The 16284-nt window shown below is 36.9% G+C and overlaps 1 protein-coding gene across 1 annotated transcript; it reads right to left on the reverse strand.

Moving 5' to 3' along the window:
• Positions 1–344: 344 nt before the first annotated feature.
• On the reverse strand, positions 345–15961 carry LOC123564011 (programmed cell death protein 2-like). The gene is made up of 7 exons (XM_045357255.2): positions 15719–15961; positions 14827–14990; positions 10048–10357; positions 9269–9636; positions 3548–3661; positions 2392–2537; positions 345–550 (listed from the first exon to the last, which is right to left on the reverse strand). Exons 1-7 carry the CDS (start codon positions 15944–15946, stop codon positions 417–419), a joined length of 1464 nt encoding a protein of 487 aa, XP_045213190.2. The 5' UTR covers positions 15947–15961; the 3' UTR covers positions 345–416.
• Between the last annotated feature and the right edge of the window lie 323 nt (positions 15962–16284).

Raw genomic sequence — 16284 nt, forward strand, 5'->3', positions numbered from 1 at the left:
AGAGGAGAAATGTTTAAGTAAAAATGTTTACGTAAGATGCAAGACCATCCATCTATACTTATAGCTCACCCTAAGTAAGGTTCAGAGCAGTTCAGGAGAGCTAAAAAGGGAAAACAATAGTTATATACAGGTCATCCTCTACAAAGTCTCTGTACAACAACATCCAGTTGTAGTGAATAATGACTGCCAAGAATTGTAAATAAGGTGTCTACACATGCCCAGAGCACAGCAATAGCTCCCAGGACTTCTGTCATACCAAGTTAAAACTATTCAAACAGTTGAAAACCTTGTACTTCACATCCTCTTCTTTAATTGTAGTAAAGTAATAATATCAAAACCATTACTCCAACATTTTCATTTATTTCCAACAATATGTGTGCAACAGTTGGTCAATTCACATACACATTAACTAGAATTTAGTTGTTTTTAAATAAATGTTGATCAGGGTCTGTCTGAACAACAGCATATTCAGTTCTGTAAGAGTCTGACTCATCCCAGCAGCTCTGTTTACATGTATATACCAGCACTGTACCAAACTCTACTGCTGAACCTGAAATTACAAGATAACAGTTAACATGTTTACTATAACCTAGTACCAAACTCTACACCTGAACCTAAACAAGAGGGCCAGGATGACCCTAGACAGCTCACTTAAGTTTCAGAGCTTAAAGAGGCTACAGCGTATGCAACTTTGGAAGCGGACCATGATACCTTCCAGGTGTCAAAAGTTCTAGAGGCAGTAGAAGTTGCTTCTATATGCTTCTTATGTCTTTAAGTGTGTGAAAACAATATACAAAGAACAATGGAGCAGGCTAAGGATGTTTTGGAAGGTCTTTTTATAATGGTTATAATCTGTATCCAGTGATTCACAAGAAGAAGTTGTTCAAAGGTATTTCTATATTTAGCTCTAGTGGCCCTTAAAAGGGGGCTGGGTGTCCCTATTTGGTTAAGTCTGTAAGAGGACCTTACAATGATAATACATACCAAGTTTGGTGAAGATCCATCCAGCCATTCATGACAAAAGGTACTTCTATTTTAAGCTCTAGTGGCTTCTAGGAGCCGGGTACCCAAATTGTAACAAGTTTGAAAGTGGACCTTACATGATGCTACATACCAAATGAAGATCCATCAAGCGATTCATGGGAAGAAGTCATTTAAAAGTATTTTTATTTTTAGCTATAGAGGTCCCTAAAAGGGGCCAAGTGCACCCCCATTTCAACAAATGTGGTAGAGGACCTTATAATGATGCTCCAGAGCAAATATGACGAAGATCCATCAAGCAGTTCAAGAGAAGAAGTTGTTTAAAAGTGCATGTATTTTTGTTTTTAATTTCTAGCAGGCCCCCAAAAAGGCCAAGATAACGCAAATGAATAAAATTGGTCCAGGACCTTAAATTGATACTAAAAATCAAGTCTGATGAAGATCCATCCAATGGTTAATGAGAAAAAAGCATCTAAAGGAATTTCTAAATTTTTAAGCTCTAGCAGCCCCTAAAAGAGGCCAGGTACCTCAATATGAACAAAAATTAGGAGTGGACCTAACAATGATATTACAAATCAAGTTTGATGAAGATCCATTCAGCAGTTCAAAAAAAGCTGATTAAAGTTTTTTTCTATTTTTTACTCTACAGTCCCTAAAAGGGGCCAAGTGCCCCGAATTTAACAAAGTTGATAGAGGACCCTATAATGATGCTATCAAGTTTGATGAAGATCTATCAAGCAGTTCATGGAAAGAAATTATTTAAAGTCATTCCTATTTATAGCTCTAGTGGCCCCAAAAAGGGGCAGAGTGCCTCCATTTGCACAAACTTTGGAGAGGACTTTATAGTACAGACTAAGTTTAAAGAAGATCAATATATCAGTTCATGAGAAGAAATCATTTAAAGGGTTTTTCTATTTTTAGCTTGGGTGGCCCCTTAAAGAAACTCCCCCAATATAACAAATTTATGAGATGATCTAATCATAATGGTACAGACCAATTTTGATGAAAATCCATCAAGTGGTTCAAGAAATTGATTAAATGTGTTTTTATTTTTAGCCCTAGCAGCCCATTAGAGGGGCAGACTGCCTGCATTTGAACAAATTTGGGGAGTGATGCTACAGATAAAGTTTGATGAAGATCCATCCAGCTGTTCATGAGAAGAACTTGTTTAAAGATATGTATGTACTTGCTTAGATATGTATGTCAAAGAAGGAAACTTCAATATATAGCTTCATGTCTCTACACAGTATTAATCAAAAAGAAATTTAATAAGGCCAACTGTAATACACCTTTAAGTTATGCTTATTAGTTGAACAACTTACAATACAGTTTACAATACAGCCAATTGTGGCAGGTAAATTTTCAGGAAAATCAATTAATACTGTACTTATTTCATGTATGCGTATGTACCTGTTTGACCGGGGAGTCTAAGATGATTGATTAATGCAGGAGTAAGCTGTAACTCAAATACAACTTCTCCTCCACAGTGGCAACAAGTACTTGGTAACTTGCTGGATGGGTAACTATTCAGTAAGGCTGATCCATTCCATTCATACCTGAAATAGAGTCGGATGTGAGTAATCATCGCTGCATGTTTATTCAAATGATTTCACTTCAACAACTGAATTACAATTTAAATTAGGTTCAATACATGACCTAAACAGTGTACTGGTACAAAAGCAGATGCAACATTTTATGGATTGGGTTTGCCTGGAGTCCAAAAATATGCTTCCTGGAACATTTTAAGCAAACATATTGTGATAATACATGTACATCAAACAGTACACTGGCTAACATCTTACTAAACTTGTCTGTTCCAATATCCACTTCTGATTTCCTAAATTTTATAAAACAACACAATGTGTCTTCAGAGTCCCTACTCAAATAATTATATTACTAGTATACTGTCTGACATAGTTTGGGAGAGATGAGGGCTGACAATTCTTCAAGGTCACACAAATTTGATGCCCGAGGGACTTTTATGGGAGGCCACATCTGGTACTGATCCTCAGTAAAACCTCTATGCTCCTATCTGCCGTACTGGTACAAAAGCTTGCACAGAGCTTTTGCTGATTATAAAGGACATTTTACCAACACTTTTATGTTGGCATCTCAATACATAGATTATAAAAAAATATCATGAAAACACGTTTAATGCTCAATCAAGTTATTTGCTACATGAAAACTACATGTTTAACACTCAATCTAGTTGCTGGTTACATGAAAACTACATGTTTAACACTGAAACTAGTTGTTTGCTACACCAAACTAGTTACTTTTTACATGAAAACTATGTTTAACAATCTGGTTGCTTGGCTTCATGAAAACTATTTTTAAAAATCCAACATGAAAACTACATGTGTAACACGTTGTGGTTTTTTAAGCTGCATTTTAAAAATGTATGTTTATGTTGTATGAAAATTGTATTGTTCTGAAATAAAGAATGAAATGCCACCCATACATGTAGACCTACAGGCTGGAAGTAGCAACCCCACTGTCATTTCAATTTTGTTATCTTCAAATGAAAGTTGTTATCATTATTTTAACAATATATGTATTAACATACCTGATACACTGTTCAGGACAAGCTGACAATCTCTTTATAAACTTATGGAACATAAAATCCCTGTGCAGCAAGGCTGTTTTCTCATAATTTTCTGTTTTACTGCCTCCAACACAGCTGTAAAATTTAAATCAAATCAACCATAAAATCTCACAAAAACTAAGCATGAACAACAAACACAATCCTTTTACGGTCTTGTTTTCTCACTGGTACATTGTGCAACTAAGTTATCAAGTACCATCATCATAGTTCAAATAAATTCATATTAAAAAGGAACAAGTGAATGAAGTATTGCCATGCAATACAAAGTCCCCTACTGGAAGGCACCTAATTTTCTCTACTGCAGTATATAACATAATGTACTGATATCTGTCAATGATGTGTAAACAATACTGTACTATATATACAATATGTAATAACAACACACTTGGATTAAAATGTGCATATATAAAAACCCACAGTTGTTTTCATATTGAAATGTTTTTGCTGATTATAAAAAAGTTATCATATAAGTTATTTATAGTACCAACAAAAGAAAATTAATCTTAAAAAAAAAAAGAAAAAAAAACTATATAATATAAGTCCACAAGAAACTCTTTACCAGGCAGAGATAGGTCAAAATACACCTAAAAATTGGATGTAACATGCATGTTGTACCACAGAAAAGTGGTCTCGATTTTTCTCTACGGCCATTAATAAACAAGAGATCACAGAGTGATCTTGGCGCCCACCAATGTGCCATTTTTGAGTGTTCCAAATTTCAAGACTTACTGACTAGCTCAAGGTCAAATTTCATTTCCGTACACAACACTGTGCAATGGTCCAAATTCGAAAGCTGTAGCCGGAATAATGTGAAAGTAGGTCACTAGATCAATTTCAAGGACAAAGTTCTTTGTACACAAAACTTTGCATGTGCAACAAGTTTGAAGGCTGTAGTTTGAGAAATTTGGAAGTAGGTCACTAGGTCAATCTTAAGGTCAAAGTTTATTTCGGTACACAAAACTATGCAAGTGGTCCATTTGAAGGCTGTAGCTTGAGAAATGTGAAAGTTGGTCACTAGGTCAAAATCAAGGTCAAATTACACTTCAGAACACAAATCTATGCATGTGGTCCAAATTTAAAGCCTGTACCTTCAAAAATGTGAAAGTAGGTCAATGTCAAGGTCAAAGTTTGTTTCGTTACACAATCCTATGCATGTGGTCTAAATTTGAAGCCTGTAGCTACAGAAATGTGAAAGTAGGTCACTAGGTCAATCTTAAGGTCAAAGTTCATTTCGGTACACAAAACTATGCAAGTTGTCCAAATTTGAAGGCTGTAGCTTAAGAAATGTGAAAGTAGGTCACTAGGTCAAAATCAAGGTCAAATTTTATTTCGGAACACAGAACCATGCATGTGGTCCAAATTTGAAGCCTGTACCTTCAAAACTGTGAAAGTAGGTCACTAGGTCAATGTAAAGGTCAATGTTTGTTTGGGTATACAAAACTATGCATGTGGTCCAAATTTGAAGGCTGTAGCTTGAGAAATGTGAAAGTAGGTCACTAGGTCAAAATCAAGGTCAAATTTCATTTCAGAACATGAAACTATGCATGTGGTCCAAATTTGAAGCCTGTACCTTCAACAAGAGATCACAGAGTGATCTTGGCGCCCACCAATGTGCCATTTTTGAGTGTGAAAGTAGGTCACTAGGTCAAAATCAAGGTCAAATTTCATTTCAGAACACGAAACTATGCATGTGGTCCAAATTTGAAGCCTGTACCTTCAAAAATGTGAAAGTAGGTCACTAGGTCAATGTTAATGTCAAGGTTTGTTTCGGTACACAAAACTATGCATGTCGTCCAAATTTGAAGGCTGTAGCTTGAGAAAAGTGAAAGTAGGTCACTAGGTCAAAATCAAGGTCAAATTTCATTTCAGAACACGAAACTATGCATGTCGTCCAAATTTGAAGCCTATACCTTCAAAAATGTGAAAGTAGGTCACTAGGTCAATGTCAAGGTCAAAGTTTTTTTCAGTGCACAAAACTATGCATGTGGTCCAAATTTGAAGGCTGTAGCTACAGAAATGTGAAAGTAGGTCACTAGGTCAAAATCAAGGTCAACTCGTGTCAAAGTTCATCTTGCCACTCAAAACCATACATGTTGTCCAAATCTGAATGTTGTAAGTTATTTACAAGAAGATTTTAAAAGCTTTTCCATATACAAGTCTATAAAGAACCATGTGACCCCAGGGCGGGGCCATATCTGACCTTTGGGGATAAATTTGAACAAGCTTTGTAGAGAACCACTAGATGATGCTACATTACAAATGCCAAAGCCCTAGGCTATTGTGGTTTGGACCAGAAGATTTTCAAAGTTTTTCCCTATATAAGTCTAAAGTAAACCAAATGACCCCCAGGGCGGGGCCATATTTTACCCTAGGGGATAATTTGAACAATCTTTGTTGAAGACCACTAGATGATGTCACATACAAAATATCAAAGCCCTTGGCCCTGTGGTTTTGAACAAGAGGTTTTTCAAAGTTTTTCCCTATATAAGTCTATATAAACCATGTGACCCCCAGGGGCGGGGCCATATTAGACCCCAGGGAAATAATTTGAATCATCTTGGTAGAGGACCACTAGATGATGCTTCATACGAAATATCAAAGCCCTAGGCTCTGTGGTTTTGGACAAGAAGATTTTCAAAGTTTTTCCCTATATAAATCTATGTAAATTATAGAAATAAACAAAGGGCCATAACTCATTCAAAAATTGTTGAACCAGTCTGATTTTCAGAGGGACACAACTAAGGTACCAATACATCATTCTGACAAAGTTTGGTCAAAATCCCCCTTGTAGTTTCTGAGGAGATGCGATAACGAGAAATTGTTAACGGAAGGACGGACGGAATGACGGACGGACGGACGGACGGACGGACCACGGACGCAGAGTGATTTGAATAGCCCACCATCTGATGATGGTGGGCTAAAAATGTGAAAGTAGGTCACTAGGTCAATGTCAAGGTCAAAGTTTTTTTCAGTGCACAAAACTATGCACATGGTCCAAATTTGAAGGCTGTAGCTACAGAAATGTGAAAGTAGGTCATTAGGTCAAAATCAAGGTCAACTCATGTCAAGGTTCATCTTGCCACTCAAAACCATACATGTGGTCCAAATCTGAATGTTGTAGGTTATTGACAAGAAGATTTTAAAAGCTTTTCCCTATACAAGTCTATATGAACCATGTGACCCCCAGGGCGGGGCCATATTTGACCCTAAGGGGATAATTTGAACAAACTTGGTAGAGAACCACTACATTAAAAATGCCAAAGCCCTAGTCTTTGTGGTTTGGACCAGAAAATTTTCAAAGTTTTTCCCTATATAAGTCTTACATACCATGTGACCCCCGGGGCGGGGTCATATTTGACCCTAGGGGGATAATTTGAACAATCTTAGCAGAAGACCACTAAATGATGTCACAAACAAAATATTCAAAGCCCTAGGCCCTGTGGTTTTGAACAAGAGGTTTTTTCAAAGTTTTTCCCTATACAAGTCTATATAAACCATGTGACCCCCGGGCGGGGCCATATTAGACCCAAGGGAAAAAATTTGAATCATCTTGGTAGAGAACCACTAGATGATGCTTCATACCAAATATCAAAGCCCTAGGCTCTGTGGTTTTGGACAAGAATATTTTCAAAGTTTTTCCCTATATAAATCTATGTAAAAATTTTAGAAATAAACAAAGGGCCAAAACTCATTTAAAAATTGTTGAACCAGTCTGATTTTCAGGGGGACACCAACTAGGGTACCAATACATCATTCTGACAAAGTTTGGTCAAAATCCCCCTGGTAGTTTCTGAGGAGATGCGATAACGAGAAATTGTTAACGGAAGGACGGACGGAATGACGGACGGACGGACGGAAGGACGATGGACCACGGACGCAGAGTGATTTGAATAGCCCACCATCTGATGATGGTGGGCTAAAAAGTTACAATAAAATCTATTTATAGTAACAACAAAGGGACGTAATTCTAAAAACAAGTGTGCCTCATGGTGGTGAACATTTGGTCCAAGTTACATCAAAATCCCCCAATGCATGAAGAAGAAATGCTCCGGACAAAGTCATTCTTGAATTTGACCTTTGACCTCTAAATATGACCTTGACCTTAGACCTAGGGACCTGGTTCTTGCGCATGACAATCGGTCTTACGTTGGTGAACATTTGTGCCAAGTTATATCAATATCCCTCCATGCATGAAGAAGAAATGCTCCAGACAGTCATTTTTGTGTCTGACCTTTGTCTCAAGTGTGACCTTGACATTAGACCCTGGGCTTGGGTTTTGAGCATAACATGTTGTCTCATCAGGAAAATATTTCTGCCAACTGATATCTAAATCCTGTTTTGCATGACAAAGTTATAGACTGGACAGGAAAAAATTCCTACTGACTTTTGATCTCAAAGTGTGACCCTGACCTTTAAGCTAGGGTACTGGGTGTTGCGCATGACATGTCATCTCAACATGGGGAACATTTATGCCAAGCAATATTGTAATCCCTTAATGGATGACAGAGTTCTGGATCGGACAGGAAAAAAACCTTATTGACCTTTGACCTCCAATTGTGACCTTGATCTTTAAGCTAAGGGTCCGGGATTTGCGCAGGACACGTCATCTCATCATGTGGAACATTTGTGCCAAGTAATATTAAAATCCCTTCATGAATGTGAGAGTTATAGACCGGACACGAAACAGACCCTGTTCATGCTATGTTATCATTTGACTGCTAAGTGTGACCTTGACCTTTGAGCTAGGGGTCTGAAAGTTGTGCATGACACACGTCCTTATATGAGGTACATTTTGTGCAATTAATATTAAAATCCCTTTCATGGGCGCAGAGTTATGACTGGACAGGAAAAAAGCCCTGTTGGCTTTGACCTCCAATTGTGACCTTGACCCTTTAAGCTAGGGTCTAGGGTTTTTCGCATGACACGTTTTTCTCATCATAGGACCAAATTTTTGCCAAGAATTTTAAAAATCCCTTCATGGATGGGAGAGCTATGGAAATGGACAGAAAAAAAAGCCCTGTTGACCTTTGGACCTCCAATTGTGGGACCTTGACCTTTGAGCTAGGGGCCGGGTTTTGGCCATGACAGCGTCGTCTCATCATGGGGAACACTGGTGCCAAGTAATATTAAAATCCCTATCATGGATGGGAGAGTTATGGACCGGACAGGAAAAAGCCATTGACCTTTGACCTCCAATTGTGACCTGACTTTAGTAGGGGAAGTTTTGCCATGACGAGTTCGTCTCATCATGGGGAAAACTTACTGCCAAGTAATATTAAAATCCCTTTCATGGAATGGGGAGATGTTATGGACTCGACAGGAAAAAGCCCTGTATGATCTTTTGACCTCCAATTGTGACCTTTTCCTTTGAGCTAGGGGTCCGGTTTTGCGCATGACACGTCGTCTCATCATGGGAACATTTGTGCCAAATAATATTAAAATCCCTTCATGGATGACAGAGTTATGGACAGGACACGAAATTGCAGACGGACGGACAGACAGACGGAATGATGGAAAAGCGCATTCCTATAGTCCCCGAAACTGGTTTTCAACCAGTAGGGGACTAATAAAGCTTCTATACAATGATCTTATTTCAAGTGGATTACTTTTTAAGGGAAAAAGATAGTTCTTCTAAATATTTCATTGACTGACCTCAATTTCTATACCCAGACTGCTACTCACTTTAAATCATTTAACATTTCTTTCAGATTGCAACCTTCCCTTTTCTGGTAGTCTTTTATCAACTTTGCTACATGATGATTATCTTCAACAAGACCACATGGCTCTTCAAACACATTTATGAACGATGATTCTAAAACTTTGTCTGCAGCATTGTTGTTTGAACTTGAGGCATTAAAAGTGTGAAGAAGGTTCAATTTTTCTTGCTCTGACAAAGATGGCATATCTTCTGCCAGAACATGTGAGGGGTTACTTGGTTTATCTTCTGCCATGTCATCATCTGTGACATCATTTGTAGCATCATCTGTGACATCATCAAGGCAAAGCTGCTTCATGTCCACACAGTCTGCATCAACATCTGGTCTACATTTCTGTAACAATACAACATAGTCATCAATGACAAGCTTCAAACATTCTGCTCTTTTATTTAGGTCAAATGCTTCAAAATTCATTCACTCAAACACCATTTCTACAGAATCTGACATTTCCATGTGGGTGAAAGTTTCCATAACTGGAGTTGGTTTGCAATCAGAATATTTGTGGCCAGATTATAAACTTACTGGACTTTATATTGATAAATACCTTCAAAAGTATTAATTTTCCGCTTTTACAGTATGGCTCTCATTTCATTGGAGGCAACTCTTTAAATTAAAGTATGTTAATTGTTGAAAAAATTCTTGCAACTTATCTGGAAGTTCTATATGTAAATGAGCAAGCTGATATAGCAGGTAAGTATGCATTACTTACTTGTTAATCATCAAAATTTAATTGACAAGATTTACCTTTCTACCATCATTGTCTTGTGGAATTGCAGATCCTTCACTGGATATAGAACCCAGATGTTCATCAACATCTGCATCATTGGTTTGTACATCTGCACCACCAGAGCTATTACCCCAGTCGTCAGCATCCACACCCAAATCATCAGCATCTTCACCCCAGTCATCAGCATCTACACCCCAATCATCAGCATCTACACCCCAATCATGACTAGCAGATTTGTTGCCCGACTCCAAGTTATCCTTCGGAACAGACTGAGATGGTGACTCGAGTTGATTACTATCAGCACTCTGACATCTGTAAACTGTCCAGCTATAAACAGTAAATTTTAAATGTTATGAATCTTTGAAAAAGGCTATAGGTTCAATTATTATCAGATTCTTTGACCAGTTCACTACATATTCCTCTAACTAAAGTCAAAAGTTTGTCTTCATCCTATAAAACTTACTATCATAAGTTACACAGATAACAGTAAGAAAATTTCACAACTGTTTCATGTCAGGAAAGGCACCAGAATTCATATTTTCTTTAACAAATATTTCACTATATTACCAACAAGAGTTTCACAGTTCAAAGCAGGTAAAACCATAAACATTTCTGCTAGGTAACTTTGAAAACTGACCTGGACTAAGAAAAGAAAGTTTTCATAGGAAACCTAGACACATCATGGCAGCCAGTTTTTTTTGTATGTTTTTTTTTGACAAGTCAAATTGGCTTTTAACAAGGAATATTTCGGTGTTTATCTTTTAAAATCAGACCAGGAGTTTAGGAGGAGATGGTGTTAGAAGATTTTTCTACTTTAGAAGTGATGTTTTCTGACAAATCAGAATATTACAAACAATCTTCATAGAAGGTCACCAAAGGAACAGCTTTTAACAAGAAGATTTTTCACTACATACATATCGGAACATTGGCCACCATGTTTTTTAATGAATCAGACTAATATGTACAATCTCATGTCACCTAAAAACCATTCATGAGATTATTTCGACACTGGGCAAGCAGTATCTGACACGACGATTTTTAAATTTTCCAGTAGATAAAATTATTATAAAATTCTCTATTTATACAAAAAAGTAAAATTTAACATGTCCCATGGTGGCCATGTTTTTTGAGGAAACACTCTTGGGAGAGGGTCACCCAAGGAACATTTATGTGTTTGAAATTGGACCAGTACTTTAAGAGGACATGTTGTTTGAATATTTTTTCTATTTTTAGCTCCGGACACCATGTTTTCGATGAATCTGAATAACTTCAACAATCTTTGTAAAGGGATTCCAAAGGATCATTTGTGTAACATTATTTTAATTGGGCCTGCAGATTCTGACAAGAAGATTTTTAAAGTTTCCACTAAAGAAGAGCTCTTAGAACACAAAATGCACCCCCACCCCAATTGATGCATTCAGTAATTGCACAAGGAACAGGAATTATTTGGTCACTGTGCACTGGACTTTTAAAATACTGACCTCAAATCAATAATTATGGGTCATTTACCAGTCATAAGTAAACTCTATATCAAATGTGATCTTAGACCAAAGCATTCCCTAGTTATTTGGCAAAAACAATTCTACTGTTCCCGGTCAATGTGACCTTGACCTTTGATCTCAAAATCAATAGGAGACATCTGCTGGTCATGATCAGCCTCCCTATTAAGTTTCGTGACCTTAGGCCCAAGCATTCTCAAGTTATCATCTGTACAGTAAACGATTTAAATGTACCGGGTCAGTGTGACCTTGACCTTTGACCTCAAAATCAACAGGGGTAATCTACTGGTCATGATCAACATCCCTATCAAGTTTAGTGATCCTAGGCCCAACCATTCTCATGTTATCGTCTGGAAATGTTTAATTCTTCCAGTTCACTATGACCTTGACCCTTGACCTCAAAATCTATTGAAGTCATCTGCTGGGGGTCACACATTAAACCGGAATCCACCTAAAAACCGGAATACACATTCTATAACCGGAATACACCTGTATTTTTTTAATTAAAGGTATTTTTGAGGGTTTTTTTGATATAATTCAATCATATATATATCATAAATAATCAACATATGAAAGGAAAATAAAATACGTTCACGCAAAACGATTTTATAAGAGATAGAAAATTCGGCGACTGCGCGGGAAATTACCATAACCGAAATACACCCGTATTTCTTCAACAAATGCTATTTTTGAAGTAGTTTATGACTGAATTCAAAGATATATATCATAAATAATTAATTTTCGAAATGAAATTAAAATACTTTTGCGCATTAAGTTTTGTACACGACTGAAAATCGGCGAAGACACTGGAAATTTGCGTATTCGTAAATGAATTTCCATGCCCTAAAATTCTCTAATGTACACCCGTATTTCTTAAATTAATCGTATTTTTAGAGTTTATGACAGAATTCAATCATTTCTAAAATAAATAATTAATTTACAAAAGGAAATTAAAATGCGCAAAACATTTTATACGAGGTTGAGAATTTGTTGAGCGCATGGGAAATTACGCACTCGTGGATGAACAACAATCGCCATAATTTTGTTAGATTTTAACTTAGGTAGGTAAACTTTCTTTCAAGTTTCGATTCCTCAAGGAATTTAAATTATTGTTTAAAAAGAATATCTTAAAAGTAAAGTGTGGTGTCAAAAATATACATGTACAAAGATGCATTTAAAACCGCAACGACATCATATTGCTTTATTTTAAAACCACATTTCTATTTACGTTCACGAGGTCACGTAACCTATTATGCCGCACTGACAGAAATCTGTTTGCCAAAAATCGTTTTACTCCATTTATTAAAATTGCTGCCGCTTTTTCATTATTTAAGATTTTTTTATTCTGTTTTTTGTACTTTCTGGTCAAAAGTCTGAATTTAATGGCCATAGCATGTATCATTTATTTACTTTTAGAAAGAAATAAGTAATCCAGATCGCGCTGTTTGAAGTTTTACAAATAATTATGTGAGAATTCGACCGTTTTTAAAGAATTTTCCCTACATTACTATCGATATCTTATTAAAATCATTATAGAATTCAAATTGTATTACTTCTTAAGCAGTGTTGAAAATTTGAAGCGATAATATTAAAAAATGAATGCACTACGCGCATTTGTTGTACGTGTTGATAAACAAAAGTAAAGTCGAGCGATGTAAATTAGATATTACGATAGGTCGCACGTGCTCGTGGAATGGAAAATTACCGGCATGATGTTTTGTATCTTTACGATTCCCGGGTAAATTCCAGTCAATCCAAATCGCGATGTAATTTCTGAATTTTGGTAAAGTTACGACGTAAAAACACTTCTCCTAAATTTCCAGAGTGGACTGGTAATGACCAACCTCACTATCAACTTTCATGATCCTAGGCCCAAGCGTTCTTCATATCGTCCGGAAACCATTTAACTGTTCCTGGTCACTGTGACCTTCACTTACTGACCTCAAAATTAATAGAGATCATCTGCTGTCATGACCATCCTCCCTATCAACTTTCATGATCCTAGGCCCAAGCGTTCTTGAGTAATCTTCCGGAAACCATTTAACTGTTCTGGGTCACTGTGACCCTGACCTTCGACCTACTAATATCAAAATCAATAGGTGTCATCTGCTGGTCGTGACCAACCTCCCTATCATCAACTTTCATGATCCTAGGCCAAAGCGTTCTTGAGTTTTTATCCGGAAACGGATTGGTCTACAGACTGACTGACATCTGCAAAACAATATACACCCCCCTTCCTTGAAGGGGGGTGGGGGTCAGGTCAGTAGTTTCTGACAAGATTTATTTTAATTTTCCATAATATACATATACGGAAAAGTGACCACGCCCTCTGCATGCCATTTTTCAAGACAAACTGAAATAACTTGAACAAACTTGGTACAGAGTCAGCTTATGATCATTTGTGTGAAATTATTTTGAAATATGCCCAGCAGTTTCTGACAAGGAGATTGTTAATGTTGTCAGCAAAGACATATGGGAGTGATCATGTCCCTTGGTGGCTATATTTTTGATGAAATGGAATAACCAACAATCTTAGTTGAGTGTTACGAAAGGAACATTGCTGTAATATTATTTCAAAATCAGAGCAGGGCTTAAGGAGGAGATGTTGTTTGAACAGTTTTCTATTTTCAGCTCTGTAGGCCTGTCATCTTTCTTTTTGTCAAATTCAGATGAGCAGTTTGTGACAAGAAGTTTTTTTAAGCTTCAAATATATTTATATATATCAGATTTATATAGAGCCTTTTTTATGATAAACAAGTTCAAAGGCGTTTTACATGCAAAGGCAGCCACTCAGGATGATAAATTCATCCTCACTAAGTACAGACACAGAGCAATCTGACCAGAGAGGAGGCCCCCAAGAACAGAGATGTTATACATACCAAATATAAAAGCCCTACGACCTGTGGTTTTGGACAAGTTTTTCCTTCCGGTTGCCATGGCAACCAGAGTTCTGTATGGAATTCAATTCTTTGAATAATTTTTGAAGAAAACCATCCAAGGAACATCCCTGTGAAGTTTCATCAAAATTGGCCTGGTGGTTTAGGAGATGTTGTTTAAAGGAAAGTGTGGACGGATGCTGGATGGACAGACAGATGCCGGACGGTGAGCGATCACAATAGCTCACCCTGAGCACAAAGTGCTCAGGTGAGCTAAAAAGGAAAAGGAAATGTTGATGATGAATCATTAAAGGAACAATCCATCCTCAAATGAAATAATAACACAGATTTGTCACACTGAAGTATACTTTTCATTGTTTATACTACCTATGCAAAAAACTCAGTTGTTATATACACTCACCTTTGTTCATTATTCCAGCAGGCTGGGTTACCACAAGCAAACACATACAGGGTCCTGTGGTATATGGATTTTTCTAAACAACAGTACAGCTGAACAACAAGGAACTGCTCCTTCTTACAAACCTGACAACTTGGTATGGACATCTGTACATTATCTGGCCAGTTCTGAAAATACATGTATAATATAATCTTTTTGCTCTTCCAATGGTAGCTCCTGTACAAATCAAAACAAAAGCGATTAGCATGCAGGGGTCACAATGTGGTACTGTAACGGAATTGAGCGGATTTTAGAGTAATGGTTGCAATCTTCAAATCAACTTTCGTTTACATGTATGATCTTTTTTACGGCTTCATTTTAATTGGATTTATCATATTTTTTTGTAAAAAATCCCTCTCATCTAGTCGAACTAATCCGACATATACAGTTTGTTTTATATTGTGACGGTCAAACTGTAACTGCGGTGGCTGCAAAAGTCAGAAATTAAAAAGCAGCCACTCAGCGACAGTAAGCTTGTCTACATCTCGTCATGCTCGACGAGTACTACAGCAAATTTCGCTCACCAGGTGCCAATTTCTATTCATATTTACGAGCGAACGAGTGGATTTGCCGAGCTGATAGCATAAACTAGAAAAATCTACATAAAAATAATGTTCAATACCCTGTATTGTCTGTTAAAACAAGAGTATTGTCCAGTTAAACCCGTTTTTCCAGTATTACCTACTGGGCTAGGCGATATGATAAAAACCTGGTCTTTATGCCAACCTAAGAAGATAGATGCAAAAGAGTATTTTTGTGAACGCGAGAGTTCTGTCCGAAACAATCGATGTCCGAATATCGCAATACGAAAAGAAAAAGCATGCGTGTTATCAAGCCTTATTCTGTTAAAACTTACAGGAGTTCCACCAATTTTGTTGGTATGAGAAGATGGTGAGTAATTGGAAGGAATCTTAGTATCACAAACTCCCAATAAACATGTCATCTTTTCTTCGAATGCTAAGATTTTATTGCGCAATCGGGACACTCGTAATAACAACTGTACTGTGAGAAGTGCATAACAGAGAATACACACGTGCGTAGTCGTCACGTGAGCATATTGTCCACTGTCATTGCACATCAGCATTCTTGAATAAAAAAAAAATGTTAATAGACGAAGTTTTGGATGTCATTCTAAGACGATTTCTAGAGGACAAAATTTTGAATCATTTAAGAGTTTTTTATTTTTAACAGCTATCCCTGACACCCGCCCGTTAACGATTATGTCGGTCAAAGGCTATACATAGCTTATATTTATAATGTTATTTTATCTACCGACAATAAATAAGTCTTGACTTGACTTGAAACGATTGTTAAGCAGTGCAACATAGACATAGACATTTTAGTTTAATAGTTTGTATCTATTTTTCTCCCAGTTTATAATTAACGTCAATGGAACGTCGAAAATTTCAAAATGTGTTTGTT

The sequence above is a fragment of the Mercenaria mercenaria genome, chromosome 2 (assembly GCF_021730395.1).
Source record: "Mercenaria mercenaria strain notata chromosome 2, MADL_Memer_1, whole genome shotgun sequence".
NCBI classification, from domain to species: domain Eukaryota; kingdom Metazoa; phylum Mollusca; class Bivalvia; order Venerida; family Veneridae; genus Mercenaria; species Mercenaria mercenaria.

Coding starts and splice junctions, on each gene's coding strand:
- LOC123564011 (XM_045357255.2), bottom strand. CDS start 15,946: ATGCTGATGTGCAATGACAGTGGACAATATGCTCACGTGACGACTACG. Junction 14,991..15,718: donor ACAAAATTGGTGGAACTCCT/GTAAGTTTTAAC, acceptor ATGTATTTTCAG/AACTGGCCAGATAATGTACA. Junction 551..2,391: donor TAGACTCCCCGGTCAAACAG/GTACATACGCAT, acceptor TTGTAATTTCAG/GTTCAGCAGTAGAGTTTGGT.